Source organism: Amblyomma americanum, chromosome 1 (genome assembly GCF_052857255.1).
Source record: "Amblyomma americanum isolate KBUSLIRL-KWMA chromosome 1, ASM5285725v1, whole genome shotgun sequence".
Classification (NCBI taxonomy): domain Eukaryota; kingdom Metazoa; phylum Arthropoda; class Arachnida; order Ixodida; family Ixodidae; genus Amblyomma; species Amblyomma americanum.
Window position 1 is genome coordinate 23,911,780 of NC_135497.1, and position 20,010 is coordinate 23,931,789.

At 50.3% G+C, this 20,010-nt stretch overlaps 1 protein-coding gene across 1 annotated transcript; it reads left to right on the forward strand.

The window, feature by feature from the left end:
• The first annotated feature begins 8,119 nt into the window (after window positions 1-8,119).
• LOC144111380 (retinal homeobox protein Rx3-like) lies at window positions 8,120-16,513 on the forward strand. Its single transcript, XM_077644664.1, has 2 exons — window positions 8,120-8,492; window positions 16,270-16,513. The coding sequence occupies exons 1-2, from the start codon at window positions 8,217-8,219 to the stop codon at window positions 16,345-16,347; spliced, it is 354 nt and encodes a 117-aa protein (XP_077500790.1). The 5' UTR covers window positions 8,120-8,216; the 3' UTR covers window positions 16,348-16,513.
• The last annotated feature ends 3,497 nt before the right edge of the window (window positions 16,514-20,010 follow it).

The window sequence follows — 20,010 nt, forward strand, 5'->3', positions numbered from 1 at the left end:
AAAACTGATCTAGATATTACTTACGGGTTGGCTACACTCCTCTCCGTAATTGAGGAGCCTAACGGTATTTTAATTCAAATGTTAACGATTAAAATATTTGTTAAACAGCCTGCTAGTTAGCACGCCTGAGCTGTAGTCTGATGTACTACACCGCTGACCATGCTATGCCGAAAAAAAGCGATCTTCTAACTCAATAAGTAGAACGTTGGGCCAGTTGGTGTAGCGACACAATTAAAAACTTTGCGCAGAATTAACACAGGACGGGAGGGAGAAACACACACACACACACACACACACACACACACACACACACACACACACACACACACACACCACACACACACACACACACACACACACACACACACACACACACACACACACACACACACACACACACACACACACACACACACACACACACACACACACACACACACACACACACACGCGCGCGCGCGCGCGCGCGAGCGCTCGTGTGTGTGTGTGCGTGTTTCTCCCTCCCATCCTGTGTTATTCTGCGCAGTTTCTAACTAAACAAGCCTATTTTTAAAAAAAAAATTGTGTAAAGTCTTAGGCGAAACACCCGCTAAGTGTGGGCGCAGTTTTGCGAATCCTGGTCTCTATGCACGTCGTCTGTGATAGTCTAGCCGCGGTCTCTGACACCGCCGCTGTCGATGCGACCATCGACTCGCCGCACTCGCGCGGCTTCGGGGGGGGGTGGGGGGGGGGGGGGCTGCGCCTGCAAAGATTAACCGGCTAGCACCTCATTAGTGCTCTCATGCGCGCACTTACGCGCGTAAAAGTGCGCGAACCTCGGGGACGGCTCACGCGCCCATGTCGTCACGCGGAGGCCCATTTGCGCGCGTCCCCTGTGGCCGAGTGCCTGGACCGAACAGAGCGGTACGGCGGCGGGCGCTCGAGCGATCATCCCGGGGGTCCGGCCCTTATACGGCGCCGATCGAGTGAACTGCGTCACACGGCGCGTGGCCACTTTCACGCGACACGCTTCGCGGATTGCGCGTAAACGTGCAGCCCACGTCGTGCGCCCTTCTCCCCCGCGCCTCGGCTGGAGGGGGGGATCCCCCGCGGCGCTCCCGAACGCCCCCCTCCGTCAGAGCGGCCTTTCCGACAACGGCTGTTTGTAAACACCGCGGCGCTGCTGTCTTGCCACGGGTGTCAAACCCATGCACGCGGCCACCAACTTGAAGGATCTAGCGAAAAGTGAATAGAGTTATGCAATGCCACCGACATAATCGCGTTATATTTGGATGGACGCAAACAATCGAAAGTTTCTCCCGCTCCCCAAGAAGAAAACTCTTGCACAAAAAGGAAGCACAGCGCCAGAACACGACGTTACATCCTGCATCCATCTGCACTGTTCGCTTCCGCCCTGAAATGAACTGTTACCGAACACTTACGGTAGCCCTACGAAAAAATTTATTACACCCTCATATATATATATATTTTTTTGCCTCAGCTTCGGTGGACTGCTACACTCCACCTGGATATCTATTCTCTTCGCCCATTTCAAAACCGCCACAAAACCGCAGGAGCTATATACGACTAATAGCCTCGGCGAATTTCCATAAACGATTCTCATCTTTCCTCTATTCATTTTTTTTTAACAGCCGCCCAGCGCTCATTTCGCTCTCGTCCGCATAAAAGGAAATGGATTTCTTACGAGGCCTCCGCGAGATTATTTCTCCTCGCGCTCTCAACCACTTTCGCCCAAAATTTTCCCCGGCGTTTCTCCCATACCTTCTCCGTCCTCTGCGGTCGGTTTGCCAGCGCCCAAATGAGGCAGGCCTTGGCCGACGCTTCTGGGTGTGTGCACGTGCCTTCTCTAATGCGGATTCAAAAAGAAGCCAGCAGATCGTTATACAAAAAAAAATGAAAACACCGAGCGGTTCTTCAGGTCCATATCTCCGCAGTCTTGGAGGCCTCACCAAGACACCCTTTCTTTTCATTTTTTATTCCGTTATCGGAAGCAGAAAGGAATACAAAATCGTTCCGTCTTTCCTGGCAAGCAAGTTCCTCGGGATAGCAGGCTGTGCGCGGCGAAACTGCCGCGAGCAGCACGGAGAGTCGTTCGCAATGGAGAGGAGAAAAATACACATGCGAACCAAACGGAGCGCCGCATGCGGCCAGTTGGCGGCGCATCGACGGTTGAGTTTGCCTGGAGGAAATGTAGCTGAGTGCTTTCCTTTTCTGGCTCTCAGGTTTCCCTGCGTGAGGCCTTTTTCCCTCATTACATGTTCGCTTTACGTGCGTCAAGCACCTTACATAATTTTGTGATCCAACGAATCCCCGTTTATTCGTAAAAAAAAAAAAAACTGCCGCTGGAATTGCAACGCGCCTACACCTCAGACCTTCGTCGAAGGCCGTGAAGCTGGCCCTGCCCACAGCATCCAGCTGTCAATTCCAGCACTCTTGGACAAAAATGTTTAATATTGGAATATTGTAAGGTACTGTCATGTAAATATTAAGATAATGGTCCATTTTCCGATGCGTAGCAAAATCTTTCTTGTTAAGCTTTTCCCTACCCGCCGCGGTGGCTCAGTGGTTAGGGCGCTCGACTACTGATCCGGAGTTCCCGGGTTCGAACCCGACTGCGGCGGCTGCGTTTTTATGGAGGAAAAACGCTAAGGCGCCCGTGTGCTGTGCGATGTCAGTGCACGTTAAAGATCCCCAGGTGGTCGAAATTATTCCGGAGCCCTCCACTACGGCGCCTATTACTTCCTTTCTTCTTTCACTCCCTCTCTTACCCCTTCCCTTACGGCGCGGTTCAGGTGTCCAGCGATATATGAGACAGATACTGCGCCATTTCCTTTCCCCCAAAAACCAATTATTATTATTATTATTATTATTATTATTATTATTATTATTATTATTATTATTATTATTATTATTATTATTATTATTATTATTATTATTATTATTATTAAGCTTTTCCATTCCTCGCCTCGAGTAGTTCAGCCTGTAAGGGGAAGATCTGAGGATATATTAATTTTTATAGTGAAATCTTGCTATCTGAAAAAAAAAAAATGCGTTCATAAACTCTTTCTCGTTTAAAAATCGTTTTATCCAGAATTGCTGGGTATGGAGGCACCTAATGCTTGTGATAATGATAGCTCATTTAATAATACCACGAATAGCGCTGCTCACAAGGCACACTCTTCAACAGTCACATTACGTAACAGTTTCACTTAACATTTTCTCGTAACAAGTTCACTTTGCTTCAGGTATGCGCACATTTAGCTCTTTCAAAAAGCAAAACAAGGGAGTGGTTTACTTCCATGACACCATGATTCCCTCGCCAAAACAAGAGAGTCATTGCTTATTTGCATTCAGGTGAGCGCAGGCATAGCGTTTAATGGAAAACCATACAGCTTTCTCAGATTTTTTTTTCGCAGTTTAAGACCAAATTAGTCCTGCCCTGCTTTAATTGGGACTCAAACACGGAGCCATCCTTTAAAGATTGGATGTAGCGCTACTAGGAATACCACAGAGAGAGGACGACACAGCAAAGAAGAACGCTACTAACAACTGGTTTATTTGTAGTTCCAGGGATGGTATTTATGGGCACTATCATATCGCATGCGCGCAACGGGGCGGCGCCAGCCGTAAACATGCTATTTTCATGGCTCACACTCTTGTCTACTTTCACTCCGTGGCTAAGCGAGAAACGGCTATAACAAGGAATGATTCAGATTTCAGATTTCATTCCTTTGTTTGTTTGTTTTTGTTCATGTATGAATCAATCCTTGTTACAAAAAATTAGCGTAAGTGCAGATACAAGTCAAACAGTAGTTTGTCCAATGTTTGCAATTGATGACAAGCCGCCGCGGCGGCTTAGTTGTTACGGCGCTCGGCCGCTGGCCCGAAAGACGCGGGTTCGATCCCGGCCGCGGCGGTCGAATTTCAATGGAGGTGAAATTCCAGAGGCCCGTGCACTGTGCGATGTCAGTGCACGTTAAAGAACCCCAGCTGGTCGGAATTTCCGAAGCCCTTCACTACGGCGTCTCTCATAGCCTGAATCGCTTTGGGACGTTAAACCCCCATAAGCCAAAAAACCAATTGATGACAGCTCGCACCACTCAAACTAAAATCGTTAAACAAACTACTGATCCGGAGTTCCCGGGTTCGAACCCGACCGCGGCGGCTGCGTTTTTATGGAGGCAAAACGCTAAGGCGCCCGTGTGCTGTGCGATGTCAGTGCACGTTAAAGATCCCCAGGTGGTCGAAATTATCCCGGAGCCCTCCACTACGGCACCTCATTCTTCCTTTCTTCTTTCACGCCCTCCCTTATCCCTTCCCTTACGGCGCGGTTCAGGTGTCCAACGATATATGAGACAGATACTGCGCCATTTCCTTTCCCCAAAAAAACAATTATTATTCTAAACAAGCGGTCACCGTTCTTACGACATTCAGAAGAAAATACGGTAAATCCTCCAGCTACAGGAAAGGGAGTCGACGCAACCGCAAAAGAACATTGTCACCTCTGTTTCAGCATTATGCATGCTTTTCCACTGTAATCGTGTTGCGTACCAACCGACCACGCCGAGAGTATACTCCCAGAACGGCGCTGAAGGAAAACAGAGTTCTTCGCGATTGTAGGCACGTTTCTAGGCGCATTGACAGTTATAAAAGTTTTGCGTATTTACAAAATGGGCTTTCGGTACGAATTCGCCAGCACGCATTTTTAACGCCACAGTGTTAAGGGTCCCATTTATCAGAAAACCCTGCGTATGAGTCCGTCGGCGCTGTGTCGAGAAACTCCGGATTGGCCGAAAAGGTGGCTGCGTCACACGTCGAGAGGCGGTATTGAAAAGTGATTAAAACAATACAAAAACGGTGGTCAGAAGGGCGCAGCATGACTCAAACGTCATTGGGAGATGTAAGTATATAGCGTAAATGAACATAGCTGAAAATAAAAGTGGGGTAATTAGTTCGGAATCGAACCCCTGGGTTGCGAGTTAGACACGCTACCGGTAGGCCACGCAGGCTTTTTTTTTTTATTGCCCGACTTGGCATGGATAGAGGGATTTTGGATAGATTGAACAACGTGGTTGTCATGCCTCTTGAAAGACAACTGTGTCTATAATGGACTTTCATTTGAACCACTTCGTCCAGTGTACCTAGAGCAGCACCATCACACTCTTTCTATGCCTCACCCTATAGGCCACCCAGGCACGTACTATCGGGAGCAAAAGTTCCCAGGACACGGGATCGACATCAAAAGCATATAGCTTTGCTATCAGCCCGTAGTTGTAGATCACACCCGTGGAGATGAAACTAGGCCTGGGACTCTATAATGTGTGCCAGAGAAATCAGCTGGGCAAGAGCGCACATCGCCCCAATAAGTCAATATCGTCAGTGGCGTTTCCTGGAGAATTTTGTCCCCAATAGTTCGTACGGCCTGGTTCAACCGGGCTTTACATGTATGTCGTGTGGTCTTTCACACAATGATTGTGACTGTGAAAGGCAAAAAAAGTGTTCGTTAACGCTATCGCGTCGTGCCCTTAAAGGCGGAGCTTAAGTGCCCCCAAATTATTTATATTTTCTATTTATTCATGCAAGTGACCAATTACACGACATGGCATGTTATGTGGGTTTAGCGCCCCGAAGATGCACGTGGTCTATTACAGAGAAAACGCTCTGTTAAGCGATTCTGGGTTTTTCGCCGAGGGTGGAATGAGCTCATTCTAGCAGGGTCCGTTGGTCCTTCAACTGGTCCGTGGTCAACCATGCACTTCATGAGGAAGGATGAGAGAGAGTCAGTAATGGAGGGCTCTGGAATAATTTCGGCCGCCCGGGTACTTTCAAGAGTACAGACATTACACAGCTCATGGGCGCTTTTTGCCGTCATCGCTGTGGCAGGGACTCGACCCCGCAATCTCGTGCTCAAGGGTAGAACGTCGCAGCCGCTGCACCACCACACAAAGGTTGAAAAACAGCCAGAGATGGAATTCAAGGTATATATACTATCTGTCGCAAACGTTCTCAGGCCAACACTCCCGTGCGCGGGTCGCAGGCGTCTCTCGGCAAAACAGCCACGTTAATTAGTTCGCGAAAAATCGACGTCCGTGGCGGAATCCCTTAATCGCAAAAACAGCAAGTGTCGCCTACCCTGTCCGGTCACGTGTGCTCGTGAGGAATTTAGCTCAAGTACACCACTCAGCCACTCAGCTCTTTAACCCTCCCCTCGGCACTGCTAGCGTGCTGGGAGCTACAGAAACACGCTCGGAGGTGCAGCGTGACGAAACCACCGGCCAGCAGTGCGTTGCGTCTTCTTCATTTTCGGATATGAACTGCGTGAAAGTCCGCTCCTTTAACATGAGCAACTCACTTCATTGTCGTCATGGCAACCATCGTGCGCTCGCAGCTACAAATGTGTTGATACATCCAAGGTCCACCCTTCCCGCTCACACCGATATACACACACTTCATCATTGCCTTCAGCAATGCCAACGTGCTCTTCGAAGTCTATACACGTCTAGACTATATACTGTTGTGTGTTGTGTATGAGCCCATGGGCCCATGCCGCCGGTGTCTTCCATATGACTCACCCTTCCGGTTTCTCGTATTTCCCCTCGTGTGATGGCGATTATTTAATGCCAATGAGTCATTGCACGCAGACTGGCTTTCCTTCCGTGCTTACATTATATAATATCATTAAGATTACAAATTTCGACTCAAGTCACTGTGCGGAAGGGCGGTTTCCTTTACTCCTCCGTTATTCCATCGCAGCGGATGACATATGGTTGACACCGGCACAAAGAAAGCCTTCTTTTAACGTCTGGCGTCACGGAAGATTGTGCAAGACGGAGAGGGCAATCGCCCTCGCACCAAGCCAAGATTCGTTAGAAAGGCGTACATCCTTGTGTGGTGGATTGTGCCCCGTATCGAGGCGAACGAGCCGCAGCGACTTGAGGAAACAAAATAAAACGAGTACTTGCCACCCTAATGAGCCGCAACAGGACCGCTATGAACGCGACAACACATACAGGAAGTAGGTCTGATTTCATCATCACGGGACCTCCATGACCGCGGTCGCAGCTCGGGAGCAACGACATCGTCTGGGCGCGCGCGATCTTTACAACCGGAGCGATGGTAACGGTAACAGAAAAAAAAAAAGGAACCCTGATCACAGACTGAGACACCGTGATCGCGGGAGCTTCGTGAAGACGGTAGGGATTGCTGCAGGTTCTTGTTGTCGGCCACGTTGCAAGCGAGGGATAAGTGAAATACAACAGCAATACAAAATTCTCCTTACCAATGACGCGCTCGATATGGCTGTCGATGCTGGCGATATTCATATTTTCCCGGGTGGGCCATATATAACTCGCCTGCACAAATGCAATAATGGCACTACTTACAAAAATGTTGCCAAAAAAAAAAAACGCATACTGCATTGCAAAGGAAGCTGCCTAGCTTTGTCCCGCGTTTTCGATATCCATGTCACGGAGCGAAGAAACTTTCCGAGGTTGATGATGCATTCATAAACGTTCTCGATTCTGTGTCTGCATATGTCTACCGTCACGCATGTTACGCTCTGTGCGAGTCCGCGCGAGTGTCTGTGGCAGAGCGCAAATGTATCCTCTGTTTACGCAGCAGAGATGAAGGACGTAAAAGACCGTGTAGGCCCATTTTTACGTTCCCTCTCCGCGCTGTGTCCACACCTCCGCCCCTTTCTTACTGGCGAAGGCACTCTGCTTGTTTGATTGATGTCGGCTGATACTAATTTCCTTACTATTCGCACGCTTCTCTCTCTCTCTCTCTCTCTCTCTGTGTGTGTGTGTGTGTGTGTGTGTGTGTGTGTGTGTGTGTGTGTGTGTGTGTGTGTGTGTGTGTGTGTGTGTGTGTGTGTGTGTGTGTGTGTGTGTGTGTGTGTGTGTGTGTGTGTGTGTGTGTGTGTGTGTGTGTGTGTGTGTGTGTGTGTGTGTGTGTGTGTGAGGGGGGAGCGGTATAGCAGAAGCCCCCCTCCCAACGTGATTTGGGAAGGGGCGCCCGCGCGAGCGACAGGCATCGGTGGCGCGAGACGCGGCGTTTCCGCGCGCCTCGCGTGCGTCGCCGTCACAGCCATATGACGAATGGGGGGGGGGGGGGGGGGGAATGCGCGTCCGCCGGGCGACGCGCGTGTCGTCGCCACGCAGTGGCCTCGCGTTTGTTGTGGAGGGTCGCACCGCTCTCGCGCGTTAAACGGCAGCGCCATGTTTCTGGGTCGGGGCTCGCCCACGGTCAAGGCGGCGGGGGGCGACCCACGCGCGGACAGCGCTGCCCTTGAAAAGGACTGGTCTCCGCGTTCCGCGCGCAGAATGGCGAGTACCACGATACAGGCGCACCTGCAGCCGTCCCACCGGCTGCCCATGGTGCTGGGCTTCCAGGAGCGAGAGCTGGAGGCCGCCTTCGAGCACAACCGAAACCCGAACTTCAGCGACCTGCTTATCCTGGCCGCCGAGGTTGGACTGCCGCTGGACGCCGTCACGGTGAGCGCCGCTCGGGAACTGTCCTCTCGTCTACCCGTTCATCTCCCTCCCTGATGTATGCTTTAAGGGAGCATCGTAGAAATGTCGGGAAGGTTAAGCGAAAGCACGGCCGGCAACACGAACTGGAGCATTCAGCTTGATCACATTTCGCTTTAAACGCGGCTGCCGCGGCCGGGGCTGAACTAGCGTTGCGTGCGGGTCGTGGGGGTGGAGTGCAGGACGCGACTATAGAAAGCGCTGTGCACTACGAGAGACGCACGCCTGATCCACGGCGTTACTCTGCATCACGAACTGCCCCTCTCAATCCTTCCTTCTCGGCACAGTCCAGCAGGAGCCGTTTGCACGAAGCAAATTAGAAAGTCTAGTTCCCAACCTAGGTTGCTCGTAGTTTAGACCACGGCACTAGAAGTGGTCGAGACCGTCCGCTGTATTTGAGGAAAGGAAATGCTCATAATTAACTGGCTCTCTGTGCCAGTGGACACCTCAACCGAGCCGTGAGTGAAAAACACGAACGCTAGGTTGGAAAAAAGCATTCGGTAGGCGTTTGTTTTTCTCTTACGGTGCGGTTGAAGTGACCGCCTGCACAATGAGCCAGTTACGTGTCTTTCCTGTCCTGAAATCCAACGAAGTGTCTAGGTTGCGAATAAAGCTAGACTGGTCTTGACTATTTAATCTTACTCGCGGTCTAAACACTTTCTGGGCTTTGAGGAAAGAAAAGGCGCGTAACTGGCTCACTTTGTACGTGGGCACTCGTACCGCGCAGTGAGAAAAAATACCGCCGGCTAGATCGCGTTACGCCTGTGATGCTGATGCTTTACACGGCCGCCGTTGCATCCCCTAACTTGTGTTTGGCTTGAGCTAATCTATTACAGCTTTCGTTATAAGATAATAATAATAATAATAATAATAATAATAATAATAATAATAATAATAATAATAATAATAATAATAATAATAATAATAATAAATTGGTTTTGGGGAAAGGAAATGGCGCAGTATCTGTCTCGTTGGACACCAGAACCGCGCTGTAAGGGAAGAGATAAAGGAGGGAGTGAAAGAAGAAATGAAGAGAGAGGTGCCGTAGTGGAGGGCTCCGGAATAATTTCGACCACCTGGGAATCTTTAAAGTAATAAGAGAAACTGTTCATAATAATTGGTTTTGTGGGAAAGGTAATGGCGCAGTCTCATATATCGTTGGACACCTGAACCGCGTCGTAAGGGAAGATATAAAGGAGGGAATGAAAGAAGAAATGAAGAGAGAGGTGCCGTAGTGGAGGGCTCCGGAATAATTTCTACCACCTGGGGATCTTTAACGTGCACTGACATCGCACAGCACACGGGCGTCTTAGCGTTTTTCCTCCATAAAAACGCAGCCGCCGCGGTCGGGTTCGAACCCGGAGAAACTGTTCAAAAGCGTTTACAGGACATGTAATACGATGAACCATCAGGGAGTCGCTTTCCTACCGTCTTTTGGCTCTAGCCGCGCACGCGTACAGGCTGCATTGGCGCTCGATTCGCTGCAAATTTGTTTTGCTCATGTCTGACTGCGGCTCGCCCTCTGCCTTGTTTCGTTTTTACTCTGCATGCCGCTACTAGTATTCTCCATACAAATGATGGCAGCATCCGCTGTAACACGATCGACGGTGCGCGAGTGCTTTCTGCAAAAAAAGAGGAAGCGGACGCGAGCTCTGTGCGCTTTCGTTTCGACGACATTACGCTATGAGGTCCACCAGATACCTGCGTCAGAGGGCCCCACCTTCACAAAAGTTAATACAACGCCAGTCTGAAGGCAGGTACTGCGCGTTATGACAGCCCTTGCGTTTGCCGAGAGCTGTCATCCTGTAAGAGTACGGAGCCAGTCGTTTAGTTTTGCCTCTATCGTCGTCGTCATATCAACGGCGGGCGCTGCAGGCGTCACGACATACTACGCCATTAAAATTCAGTTAATCATCGTCACTGTTGGCAGCGCGCTGTATAGTACCGTGATTGTAAAATCTTGAAGCTATTAGAGAGATTTAGCTCAAGAGAGATGTGGACGCTTCCTGCGCACAGCGCAGTGTCAGAGGAGGCGCCAGGTGAGGCCAGTGCGCGTGCGCAACAGGTGTCCGGTGAACCGGTGTGCGTCCCCGCTATAGAGCTAAATCTCTGTTACCACGACGCAGGATGCTTTCTCCATTTCCACTGTGGCCGAAACACGGCTAGAACAATGGTCGTGTGTCGCTCGCGAGTAAGTGTAACCTGTCGGGCTGTTTTCTTTCGAAAACCAGCGCCCCTGTCACGCAGCACTACCGTGCGCAGCTGCACTAAAACATTCGTTTTTCGTCACAGGAGCGCAAGGCACGCCGAGGCCGCATCCATGCAATCATTCCGTGCTCTCTGGGCGCATTCCAGTCATAGCGAACGCGCCGCATGCTCGGCATTCACATCGCGCTGTCGCTCGCTTCTGTCCTCGTTGGCGTCCCGCACCGGATGCGCGTGTATTGCCATCCTCCGCGCTGGCTGTGCTGAGGCTGTGAGGACGCGGGTTGGACCGCACCCGGCCGGGGCAGGGTACCGTAGGATAATTAAAAAAAATACCGTGTCGTGGAGCAGCTAGTAAGCAGGGTACGGTCCCTACCGCGGCGCGCATTCCAGGCGGTACGACGTCTGGGTACGTGGACGACCGATATTAGTCACCTGCCTCATTACGATGCCTCCGATAGTGAAAAGTTCACTGTATACGCATACAGAGACGATGCAATATGAAGAACGACAGGGAACGTTCGACAGCGTTTCCACCCGTCGCTTTATTCTGGACCACGGTGGTCTTAAGGGGAAATTCGCACTTCGCTTGTACGAGCAGGACGTGGTCTTGGGGCCTAACAAGCGGCGGGAAAACGCCGATAAACAAACAGCGGGACAGGAAGATACGTCTCGCTTCATATGCGCACCTAGGCTGCAAAGCTAGGCTTCTTGCGCTCAACATAACTATATAACACATATATATAACATAACAGGCCTCCGACCTGTTTACGTCGGCTACGCCGCCACTGCACGTAACCTCATCATCCGCCTAGAGGATGTGCGGGGCTTCGAGAACTGGGTTTTTTTTCCGCGACGCACGTTCAACGACCCGCATTCTCACGTCAGTCCTACGTCGTAATGCCGCGTCTTTTTTCTGTCATCATTTCTGTTTTTGCGCCACCAGTACCCTAAACTGCTGTCCTCTGATCTCGGACGAGGAAGTCGGCATATCTTGTCATTTCATTTTCTTGACTCAACAGATGGATCGGGCTGTCGAAGGAAACACAGGAAAGCGGCACACGGGTGGTATACAGACCGATATATGCACGCTTCAAGCTCAGGCTGGCATCCAGAGGCACACGCACAGCACGCATGCAGGGAAGTTAATGAGCTCCGTGGCCCGGGACGAAGCTAGAGAATGCGTCAGCGATTTCATCTCTGGACCTTTCCGATTTGTTTTTCCTAGTGCCCGCAGCTAATTCATAAAACTCCGATAGCCATGTCTCTGTTGGTTCTGTCGTCTCCGGTGAGGGCGCAACCATGCCGGGGCAACTGGCCGGCTAATGCAATTGTTCTGCTCTTGCTACGGCTGGTGCCTTTGCCCCTGCAAAATAGCACGTGCAAAAAGGTGAACTTTGCTTCGTCACGTCGCGACCAATGCATCAGTGCAAACACTTCACCAGAGCGCACACCACTATTTCTTCAGAAACATGAAAATGAAAATTGGTTTTGGGGGAAAGGAAATGGCGCAGTATCTGTCTCACATATCGGCGGACACCTGAACCGCGCCTTAAGGGAAGGGATAAAGGAGAGAGTGAAAGAAGAAAGGAAGAAAGAAGTGCCGTAGTTGAGGGCTCCGGAATGATTTAGACCACCTGGGGATCTTTAACGTGCACTGACATCGCACAGCACCCGGGCGCCTTAGCGTTCCGCCTCCATCGAAACGCAACAGCCGCGGGTCGGGTACGAACCCGGGTACTCCGGCTCAGTAGACGAGTGCCTTAAGCACTGAGCCACCGCGGCGAGTAACATATATTTTCTTCCAAGTATAGGCTTCCTCTTGGTGCGCTTTCGAATTTGATAAAGAAAAAGAAATTTCGTGTTTATTTATTTTTGAACCCGCCGCGTTGGCTCAGTGGTTAGAGCGCTCGGCTACTGATCCGGAGTTCCCGGGTTCGAAACCGACCGCGGCGGCTGCGTTTCTATGGAGGAAAAACGCTAAGGTGCCCGTGTGCTGTGCGATGTCAGTGCACGTTAAAGATCCTCACGTGGTCGAAATCATTCCGGAGCCCTCCACTACGGCACCTATCTCTTCCTTTCTTCTTTCACTACCTCCTTTATCCCTTCCCTTCGGCGCGGTTCAGGTGTCCGCCGATATATGAGACGGATACTGCGCTGTTTCCTTCCCCAAAAACCAATTAATATTATTTATTTTTGGTGAGCGTAAACGCCTCTACTTCCGCGTAAGCCATTGTCTGAAGGTGTATCAGTGCGTTAGAAAGGAACAAAAACGTGGGGATGCGTTCTCGACGAAAGAAAGGAGCACGCAGGCAGCAGACCTCCGTGCGCGCGAAAAGGCGCGGTCGTCTTCACGCTTTCTCCAAATTCGCGGCACAAATTTGACAGTGTGCGAGCTATTGTTATTGTTGGAAGTATGAGCCTTGCCCGTCGTGGCGCTTTCTTCCGAATAACAGCCTTCGCCCCTGCACAATCAGCCTCAACGCGCAGTCGGCTATTCAGACAGACGTGAAGCGGTCTGGGGACATATTCACTCTCTCTCTCTCTCTTTCAATTACATAATGCGTAGCCAAGCGCCAGGCGTCGCCCGGTCTCCTTGAAACTTTCTGTCGTGCGCAGCATTTCGGGGCAGATGGAAAATCTCGACATCACAGCTCGGAGGCAAATGCCCTCATTAGCGCATCAGCATTCCTCGGCCTCTCGCCAACCGCTCGTGCGCGTGCAGTGAACGCGCGAGCAGGAGGCCGTGGTGCGTGCCGGCCGGTACAGTTTCCCTTCCGAGTACAGAACACATCTGGCGTCTGTCTCTGTGATGAGACTTCGCAGGCCTCTCATGAGGCATGCAGTGATCGGTCCAGAGAAAGGCAGCATTTCATCGCACACTAATCGGGGTTGCGTTGTTGCAGATGGCGTGGGCCACGATGAAGCCCCGACCATGCCAAAAGCAGCTCCTTGAGGGAGGAGGAGATTGGGTGTAATAGGAAGTTGTGTGTCGCAGTTAACCGGCAAAGGAGTGGTGTTTTGTGCTGCAATGAGTTTGGCCAGGGGATTCCAGTGGTTTGTTTCGCCGACGAACTGATGTACCAGCTCATTGTCTTCGGTACCCGCGTGACCAGGTACCTGCGGAAGGTGACCGCATGCATGCATTACGGTGTTCGATCAATAGCGTCTTTCAATGTGTCACGGGGGCCGGATCCCGTGCGAGCGGTCCATTTCGCGCGCGTTCCCCTCGTCTATCTCGATCCCCCTGTCTATATAGCCCTTAACAGAAGCCCACTTCTGTACAGACTTCTTAGCAGCCATAAAACAATTGAAAAGAGTGTCAAAGACACTATGTGCAACTCAGGAGATCTGTGCTCTCAATAAGCAAAGATACGCATCTATAGATACACTGAACACAAGACTATGCTGAGAACACTCAGCAGAGATAAGTAGACTGTCTTACACACCAAGTTCCAAACATTATAATGCATCTGTCACCAGGCTCCCTTCTGATACCCGCTTTGCTCTCCCCACATCTCAGCATCCTCTTTAAGGAAAAGTACGTGTTCTCATTCCTCCGTGCACTTTCCTCCTCCCTCATAATTTACCGACATTGGAGGTGGTGTCCCTTAGAGGTATGAGGGGTGGAAAGACCTTTACTCCCGTCGGTCACGTGCCGATGGGGCTCTCAAGAAGACGCAGGACCCACCCCCCGCCGGAGGTGTTCCACACCGGCTGCAGAGGTGGATGTTCGCCACCTGCTGTGGTCTTGTGCAGGGACAAGGGCTTCAAAGACACGCATTTTACAGGAGGTGGGACTAACGGCGACAAGGGAGGAGGATTTCTCCAAGTGGCTGACCTACAACAATAAGAGCAGGAACCTTCTCCTCTTCCCGCATTAAAACACCGTACATGATTTCCTTTAGTATACAGCGAGCCCAAATTATGCCTTGATGGCAAGTGCGCGAAAGAAAACAAAACATAGGGAAATACGGTGGCGGAGCAACTATAGTCGCCCAGCCTGAGGAGAAGAACCAACCACGAGAGGAACATGCCGGCAAAGCGTCTCTGCTCAGCATGAAATAAGGACACCGTGCTGGGCAACCACTTTTCTCGAGTGGACCAGAGCAAGCAGAGTGACACCACCGTGGGAAATCAAGGCACCGGGAACCCCCGATAACTGGTCGTCCAGCAGAGGCGGGAGCGCAACGCGGGGGCGCTCCGCCAATCACGGACGTGGGACCAGCAGATCGTCCTCGAGTGCCAGGTGGCAGCCTGGACCAAGCGAAAGGGCGGCCTGGCAGTCCCCTGCAGCCAGGTCTGACCAAGACAAATCACCCTTGGAGAACAACGAAAGAGGAAGAGGGCTCGTGGCGGACGTCAGGGAACTTCGAGAGCAGTTCGAGGCAGCTGGAGAACCTGAACCCCGCCCGCCTAACACCTGCTGCAAGAGAGATCGCGGCTAGTGTCCGCAGAAACTCGGAGAAAAATATGGAAACGGAGCATGTGCGTACCCCAAAACGAGAAAAGACAGGAGAGGACACCCGTCATGATGAGAACGCCATCAACCTCGTACACAGGATCGAAGCTGAAACCGCAGTGGCAAGCGTATACCCAGAAGCATAGACGAGAAAATAAACTCGGTGCAAGTAAGTAGCGAGGCAAGACACGCTCAAATCATTTCAGGAAATGTTAATCACGAGAATCTCAGAGGTGCTGTCTACAGTCGGCAACAAGAAGGCTCCACAAACACCGTTCCTTCTACCAAGAGCAGAGGTGAACCCCGCTGGGAGGTCTGGCGACAGCCGTGGCAACAACCAAATGAACGCGCCCTACTCCAGACCAGAAACTTATGGCAGGAATGATGATTCGCTTTGGTTTATGTGGTTTAAAGTCTCAAAGCGCCCCATAGATTATCTCAAGGCTGTTTGGTGGGTAGCAAGGTAGGCGATGTGTAGCCGCGCTGAGGTGTTGAATGTGAGTGGCAAGACATCGTTATGCCTGTTTTTGTTTCGTGTTTGTTTTGGATCTGCCGCCTTGTATAATTTTTATCTGGTCGCGGAAATACTTTTCAGCGCCAGGGGTCACTAGTAACCCCTCTGCACATAAAAAAGCCTGTTTTGAGGAATAAACCTCAGTTGAAGTCCGGCGTCCGTGATCTCTACTCTCTTCGTTCGTGTGTTTTTGTGCGCTGGAATGATGTCTCATAATAATACCCAGAACCAACTTGCCCAGCTCTCTACTCTTAGCGCACATATGCATCAGTCTGACTGGCAAAACGTAGTCAATCTGTGTCAACACGCAAGCACTCAGTCTGTCTTCCAGGCCTGACTGTACACAGTAGGACTGGGGCCTTCCAGACAATGCCCTGGTTGCCGCATGGCTAAGTGTAACATCTCCCCCTCTCTTTTCTCCTCTATCGTCCGACCTCCGCAGGTCTGGTTCCAAGATCCCCACCCCAACGCCTCATGTGCTCGGCCAGACCACTGTCCTCTTCGTTTTCCAGGCTTCCCACTGAGGCCGGTGGCTCAACCAAATTCTTATCCGTTCGCAGGTGTGGTTCGAGAACCGGCTGGCACGCTGGAGGGTATCCCAGGGTCTGCCAGCCAACCGCAGGATGGTGAACCAATGACTACGCGCACCAGCAGCGGCCGCCGAGGAGAGGCGAGCCGAAGAAATCAGTCGCCTCCACGCGCCAACGGAACGCCCGCTCCAGGAGCACGGTAGAGGAGGGGAGGGGCTTACTGATACTTTTACGAAGCACGCGGAGCAATAAAACATATGCCTGCACAGTCCGACCACTGCTTGCTGACTCGTAGTGTCGTAGAACGCGTAACGCACCGTACCGTGTAAAGCGAGAATTCCTTTGGGCAAAGTTACGGCGCTCGCAGATACTTTGGAGAAAATAAAAGTAAATTTTAACAAGTCTGACTAACCTCTGACGCGACGAAACACCATTTTGTCGTTGCGTGTAAGCGTCAGTGATCGATATGTATCTTAGCGAACCAGCGCAACGGCCAAAGGGAGAGGACGGGAGGAAACACAGCGCGTGTATACCGTCTTCCTGTTTCGGCCTCGCCTTTGGTTCACTAGGAATTGCGTGTGACCAACTTGCACACCAGTTCATGTTGTACAGAGGCGGATATGGCGTCGAAAAAGACTTGGAGCTACGCGAATTTTGTCGTTCAGCTACGCGAATTTTGTCTTCACGCCAGGGCCTGCCAAAATAAGCACCGCTGCAGGAGGCATGCAACAGCGCTGTGAGCTGGGCTTGGTTTTCGCACTGTGCCAAGTTTTCCCCTCCCGAGGACGAGTGAAACTTCGCGGCATTTTGTCGCGCATGGACACACCTGTAGAACGAAGCGTCTGTAATATGCGCTTCCGCTGATTGACAGTGTTCCTTGCGAGCAACGCCGGAGGCAAAGCAGGGCCTGTGGCGGCCTACAGTTCTTCGGCTATTTTGTGGTAACACTTCGAACAAAACAGCCGGCACGAGCTTTAGACCCGGCTCGACGCTCAGTTGCGAACAGGCCGTGAACTGATGGCGCTGTTTCGAAGTAAATACAACGCCAGCTCCTTCTCTCTCGGCTGTTTTGCGTCGTCACATTGCGCAGGGCGTGTGGCGAGGCCGTCACAAAACACAGAGTGCGTGTTAATTCCTTGCGCAGTCTTGGAAAGCAACGCTGAACAACATTAACGGTCAAAAGGAAGGGGATTCGACGACGCAGTGTTCGGTTCGGTTCGCAATACAAGGAACTTTTACCCTCACCGGGGCCTTCAGCACTGGCAGAGTCAGCGGGAAGTTTTCTGGTAATTGTAGTCTTTTTTCCTTGTCTCTGCAGGTTTTCGGCGCTCTGGGCCAGAGGTATACTCATTTGACCTCCAAAACCTCGGCCTCGCCTCAACCTCAAATGAAATTTGGTGACCTCATTGAGGTTGAGGTCTCCTCAGCCGCCCTCACCTCACTTTCCAGAGGCCACTAGCGACCTCACTCAACGGTGGAGGTCAGGTGCTGGACCTGAAAAACATTAAAAAATAAAACTGAAATTCCAGTAGGTAGTTAAAAATCCATCCGTCGAGAATGAATGAAACCAGCCCAAAATGATGACAGAACCTTCTCAATGACTAGTTCTGAATTTTACGGGTGTAAAATTAATAACTATGTAGCGCAGATATACGATTCAAAGTGCGTGCAATAGTAAACACTGGTACTCTGGCATGATAGCTCGAAGAGTTTATTTGTGCCTTGCACTTGGAAAAACCATCGTGTACTGCGGTTACTTATAGTCTATGGGTTATGCCAAAAGTAACCCAACCAAGAGTAACCGATACAGCGGTCCTTAAAAAGCTGCATCGAGGCACCATATCCCCGGCTGCGAGTGTACTCGGGTTGACGTAAGCCTGCGCCCTCGCTCTTAATTCTTCCTTCACGAGGGTGGTGGTGAAAAACTTTATAAAGTAGAGCAAGCCTTAATTGTTACATCCTAGTGATGGGATTGCTCTTGGATGCGAGGCTTACGCCAGCCAGTTTATACTCCCGCCTAGAGTTAATTTTTTTTCCCTCAAAACCTTTAAGTATAAATTCTTTTCGTGTGAGAAGCGCCAGTTTTGCTCATATACCTTGTCGGAAACCAAACTGCTTGAACAATGTAATGCAATGCTTATCACAAAACTATGTAAGTAGTAGTAGTAGCAAGTGTTCAAGGTGAAAGATTTTTGCTAACCCCGGAATCTGCCATCACTGCGGCGGCGGCATCTGAGCTGGGGCAGCGGAAATAAAGGATATAGCAGGCAGTTTGAAGAAGTGAAATGAAAGAGAAAGCATAGAGGGAGAGGTGATAAATACACTGTTTACATAACAATACATTTGTACAAGTTGCGCGCGTGCAGAGTCAATAAAGAAAAGAAAAACACACGTGCGCAACACTTTGCACGCAACAGCTGCATGGGGTGGGGCGCCCAGCTGTTAATCGTCCATGTAACTATTCTGCATATAACTTTTTCGAATCCTTTATTCATGACAGGCAACGCAGAAACAGTTCGGCAATTTGCAAACTCATTCCTATTTCCTGACTTAAACAGAATAGTAACTTTAGCTATTTTTTTTGTAAGACCACACCGGTAGCCAAACAAATATGGAAAATATGAGTGAGAGCAGGCAGTAGGAACTCGAGTACGAACCTTATTTGGCGGATAAAGAAACCATTAGTATCCCACTTTCCTGTTTTTCAGAGGCGTGAAAATAGAGTAAATCTTTAGCTACAGTTTTACTGTAGTTTTGTGTATGAAGCCCATAAATGTTAATATCTGAATGTATTAAATAACTATTAACGAGGGAAAAATAAACTTTGCTATCGTACACTAAATGTGTGCCCTAAATGTCACTTCTTCGAATGCGAAGACGTATCTGCAGCTACGCTGTAGTTTTCCCAGTAAAAAAAAAAAACACCTTCAGCAAAGCTTGTTGCTGTATCGTGTTATTGGCGGACACATTTAATGCCTTATGTCTTCGAAAAGAGTGTGTATTTTGAGCGTATGAATTTCTGTATTTTCTGTATATTGGAATGTGAAATTTCTGAGATTGCGTGAATGTTTTAAAAATTTTCTTATTTGCAGTAACAGTTTACAAAAATCCTTTCTCCCGAAGGAAGGGAATATGTTGCATCCATTGGCTTTGGTTTTGGTTTTGAATTGGTGGATTGGCTATTTGCTTGTTTGTGCTTATGTGTACTGGTGTATCGGGTGTTTGTGTCACGTGCTTGTTGTCTATAAATAATTGCGCGCGTGCGTTTAATTGCGTCTTTGGTCCCAGTTTACGTTGAGTCTTGTCTCTTCGTAAGGCCGCCTCGGCCAGTACTACGCTGGCATGCTATGGCGTGGCTGCTAAATATGAGTACACATCCCCGCCACTATTTGGGCCCCTGTCTTTATGGTCGCCCTTTCAAAGTGGTCACTGACCACCACTCCTTGTGTTGGTTGGCCAACGTGCGTGACCCATCTGGACGCCTGACACGATGGAGCCTTCGCCTGCAGGAGTTTCACCTCACCATTGTTTAAGTACGGACATAATCATGATGACGCCGACACGCTCTCTCATTCGCCCCGACACGGACGACAACTGCAGTTTTCTCGGGGTCATCCATTCTTCTGATCTGTCAAGCCCGCAGCGCGCCGACCCAGAGTTGCGACCCCTCATCGATTATTTAAAAGGACCAACCACCATACCTAAATGTTTTTCTCGACACCTGTCGTCGTTTTCCCTGAAACGAGGCGTGCTGTATCAGAAGAAGTGCAT

Coding starts and splice junctions, on each gene's coding strand:
- LOC144111380 (XM_077644664.1), top strand. CDS start 8,217: ATGTTTCTGGGTCGGGGCTCGCCCACGGTCAAGGCGGCGGGGGGCGAC. Junction 8,493..16,269: donor TGCCGCTGGACGCCGTCACG/GTGAGCGCCGCT, acceptor ATCCGTTCGCAG/GTGTGGTTCGAGAACCGGCT.